The 4269-nt window shown below is 42.2% G+C and overlaps 1 protein-coding gene across 1 annotated transcript; it reads right to left on the reverse strand.

The window, feature by feature from the left end:
* Positions 1 to 2457: 2457 nt before the first annotated feature.
* Positions 2458 to 3543, reverse strand: LOC136174596 (olfactory receptor 4X2-like). The gene has a single exon (XM_065944769.1). It carries the CDS (start codon positions 3541 to 3543, stop codon positions 2614 to 2616), a length of 930 nt encoding a protein of 309 aa, XP_065800841.1. The 3' UTR covers positions 2458 to 2613.
* Between the last annotated feature and the right edge of the window lie 726 nt (positions 3544 to 4269).

Genomic DNA, 4269 nt, shown 5'->3' on the forward strand with positions numbered 1-4269 from the left:
TTAGTATGTGTCTTATATAGGTAGATGCTCCTATATTAGGTATATTATATAGGCTATATCATCTTCTTGTATTTATCACTCTATCATTGTGTAATGTCTTTTCTTGTCTTTTATTAGACTTTGTTTTAAAGCATACTTTGTCTGATATGCATATTGCTATCCCAGCTTTCTTTCCATTTCCATTTTCATATGTTCCTTCCATCCCCACACTTTCAGTCTGCTTGTGTCTTTAGCTCTGAAGTAAGTCTCTTGGAGGCAACACTTAGATAAGTCTTGCTTATTTATCCAAATAACCTCCCTAAGTCTTTGGTTAGAGCATTTAGACCAGTAAAATTTTAAGTAATTGTTGACAGGTATGGACTAGTGATTTTGCCATTTAGTTTCTGAGTGTTTTTGTAGTTCTACTCTGTTCTTCTTCTTTTAGACTCTTCCCTTGTGGTCTGATGATTTTCTTTAATGTTGTTTGTGTTTCTTTCTCTCTAGTTTTTGTGTATATGTTGTAGGTTTTTGATTTGTGGTTATCATTGAGTTCATATCAGTTCAGTCGCTCAGTCGTGTCCGACCCCATGCAACCCCATGAATCGCAGCACGCCAGGCCTCCCGACCCATCACCAAATCCCGGAGCTTACTCAAACTCATGCCCATCGAGTTGGTGATGCCATCCAGCCATCTCATCCTCTGTTGCCCCCTTCTCCTCCTGCCCCCAATCCTTCCCAGCATCAGGGTCTTTTCCAATGAGTCAACTCTTCGCATGGAGCTCATATATGATGACCTAAATCTACTTGTTTTAAACTGATTGTCATTTAAATGCAAACACATTTTAAAATCTCTACATTTTTTACTCCTCCCCACATTTTTTGATGTTATAGTCTACATCTTCATGCATATTCCTTAACTCTTTATTGTAGTTATAGCTGATTTTACATTGTTTGTCTTTTAAATTTCATGCTAGTTTATTTAAGTGGTTGATCTGCAGCCTTTACTATATATTTGCCTTTACCAGTGGAATTTTCCCCTTCCTATAATTTCTTACTTCTTGTAGCCTTTTCTCTTTCCCTTAAGTAGATCCTTTAATACTTCTTATAAGGTCAGGTTAGCATTGATGAACTCTCTTAGTTTTTGCTTGTCTAAGAAGTTTATTTCTCCTTCAATTTTAAAGATAATCTTGCTGGTAGATTATCCTAGGTGGTAGGCTTTTTCCCTTCACTCCTTTAAGGAGGTCTCCACCCAGAGCCAGTTTCGCTCCCTTCTGAGAGTGTGCACAGAGGCAAGAGCAGAGGCTCTCTCTGCCCTGGAGCTAGTCTCACCCTCTCCCAAGTGTGTGTACCAAAGCATGCACTGGCAATGGCCACTTCTGCCCTGATCAGAAACAGGGGCTGGATCCATTCTGGTTTGTTCCCTCAAGTCTGGGCCCCCTGTTAGTAGTGGCAGCCTCTGCCTTAGCGGTAAACAGCCCCAGAGCACGAGGGGCCCAGCGCAGACAGGCAAGAGAGTAACATGCTTGAGTGGTGCTGGAAGGACCATGAGATCCCCAGGCAGTTTTCAGCCTGCTGTCTTTGTGCTGTAACTGGGAGTAAGCAAGGCTGTATGTGTGCTTTTAAGAGCAGACTCTTGGATTCTTAAATCCTTACGGTCAGCCCCATCGGTTTTCAAACCAGCTAAGAGGGCTCCACTTCCTGGGATCAGACTTCAGGCCTGCGGTGCCTAATATGTAGTTTCAACCCCTCAATACCCTGAGTCTATAATATCCTCTCCTTTTCTGGGCTCCCCGCTAGGGGTATGAGTCCTACACAGAGCACATCTCCTCCCTTTCCATCAGAATCCATGGGGATCTCTCTCTACAGCGTTGGTTGTAGAAGAACAATTCTGCTAGTACCCATATCAACTTCAGGGAGAGTCACTATATACGGAGCTGCAGTTCTCACATGTTTATGGAGATGAGCCAGCTTCCTCCTGCTCTACCAACTTGATCTCTCTCCTTTCAAACTGTCTTCCGACTAATGTCTTTTTGACATTTTGTCATAGTTAAAATCAGATTATGCATTTTGGGTAGAACTATCACACTGACACTGTATGGCTCTTTGTAAATGGCAATAATAAATTTGAGTCATTGTTAAAGGACGTGTCTACAAGGTTTCACAGCTATAAAGTTACATTTAAATTTTTACAACTAATAAACATCTTGTGGGGAGATCATTTGAGAGTATATAAAATTTTATTCCTCACCAAGAAAAAGTTTAATGACTGTGTTGGATTACAAACCTTCTCAGAATTGATTTAAGACTATGCATCAAAAGTTATAGTACCTTTTAGTGCAATAAATTTATGACAGCAAGTTAGATTTAAAAATGAGACATATCATTAAAGATTTTTATTCAAGAATACTTAGCACATTATTATTTATAGTAGTAAAAATATATAAACGATTTAAACATGTAACAGAAAAATGGCCAGTTAAGTAATAATATATCCATAAAAGAAATATTTAAAAAGTGATTACAATGAAGCTGTTGAAGATGGGAACCAGTTGGAGTAATCTAAAAACAAAAAATCCTAGAAAGTGATTCTTTCTTCACTTTTATTCACCATCAAGGATCAACACCAAGAGAGCCTCTATTTCTCTTCTAGCTTCATTGCTCTGACCCACAGCCTCTCCATGGCCTTCTTCACTTCAGCATTTCTCAGGGAGTAGATGACAGGGTTGAGCAGTGGGGTGATCACCGTGTAGAACACGGCCACCGTCTTGTCCGCAGACAGGGTGGTGGAAGGTCTCAGATAGATGAAGATGCAGGGAGCAAAAAATAAGGTGACCACAGTGATGTGGGACCCACAGGTGGACAGGGCCTTGCGCCGCCCCTCGGAGCTCCGAGTCCTCAGATGCAGCAAGATGACCACATAGGAGGCTAAGAGGGCCATGAAGCTGATCACAGACAGGGTCCCCCCGTTGGCAACAATCAGAAGACCAACGAGGAAGGTGTCAGAACAGGCGAGTTTGAGCAGGGGAAGCACATCACAGAAATAGTGGTCGATCACATTGGGGCCACAGAACGGCAAGCGGAAGACAAGAAGGATTTGAGCCAAGGAATGCACAAAGCCCCCCACCCACACTGCTCCCACCAGGAAGGCACACGCCTGCCGGTTCATAATGGTGGTGTAGTTGAGGGGCTTGCAGATGGCCACGTAGCGGTCATAGGCCATCACGGTGAGCAGGAACATTTCAATACCACCAAAGAAATGGATTAAAAAAACCTGTGTCATGCAGCCCCACAGAGATATGGCTTTCCTTTCAGCCAGCAGATCTGAGATGAGTTTGGGGGTTGTTGTCGAGGCGTAGCAGATCTCCACAAAGGACAGGTAGCTGAGGAAGAAGTACATGGGGGAGCCAAGGCTTCTGCTGCTCATGACAGTGAGGACAATGAGGAAATTCCCCGGCACGATGGCTACATACAGGAGCAGAAATATCACAAAGCAGACTTTCTGCACCAGCTGATTGGGAGAAAGTCCCAGGAAAATAAATTCTGTCACATTCTGTGTGTTAGCCATGAAATCACCACCAGAAGACAGTAATTTCAATGGGTGATCTGAAATGAAGCAAAACGAAAGACTCCTACATTAAGTGTAAAAATTACATAACAATCCCTTGCATGTCCAAGAAGCTTGTGAACTGGATATTGAAAGATTATTAGGAGTTAGGTATGTGGGAAAAAAAAAAAAAAAGGATGAACATGTTTTGGGTGAACACTCCAAAAAAGTGGAAGAGGATGTACAAACCATGAAAATTCATTGACTAAGGCTGGAGTAAAGCGGAAATGGAAACAATAAAGCTGGAAATAGATTCTGGTATCACTTTATAAAAGACTACTATGGACTCTGGAGTTCACTAAACAGACAATGGGAAATCCTCAAAAACAGTTAGGCAACTGAAAAGTAAAATCATTTTGTATGTAGAGGTTGGTCTAGTGAACTAGACCTTGGACTGTGAAAAAAGTGAAAGTGTTAGTTGCTCAATCATGTCTGAGTCTTTGAGGCTCCATGGGCTGTAGCCCACCAGGATCCTTTGTCCATGGAATTCTCCAGGCAAAAATCCTGGAGTAGGTAGCCATTCCCTTCTCCAGTGGATCTTCCTGACCAGAGGATCAAACCCAGGTCTCCTGCATTGCAGGCAGATTTTTTACCGTCTGAACCACCAGCGAAACCCAGACTTGGAGATTTAAATGCTGACTTCCAGCTGCAGGAGCTAAATAAACCCTCTTTGTTGTTGCTAAAAAA

The sequence above is a fragment of the Muntiacus reevesi genome, chromosome 9 (assembly GCF_963930625.1).
Source record: "Muntiacus reevesi chromosome 9, mMunRee1.1, whole genome shotgun sequence".
Lineage (NCBI taxonomy): Eukaryota > Metazoa > Chordata > Mammalia > Artiodactyla > Cervidae > Muntiacus > Muntiacus reevesi.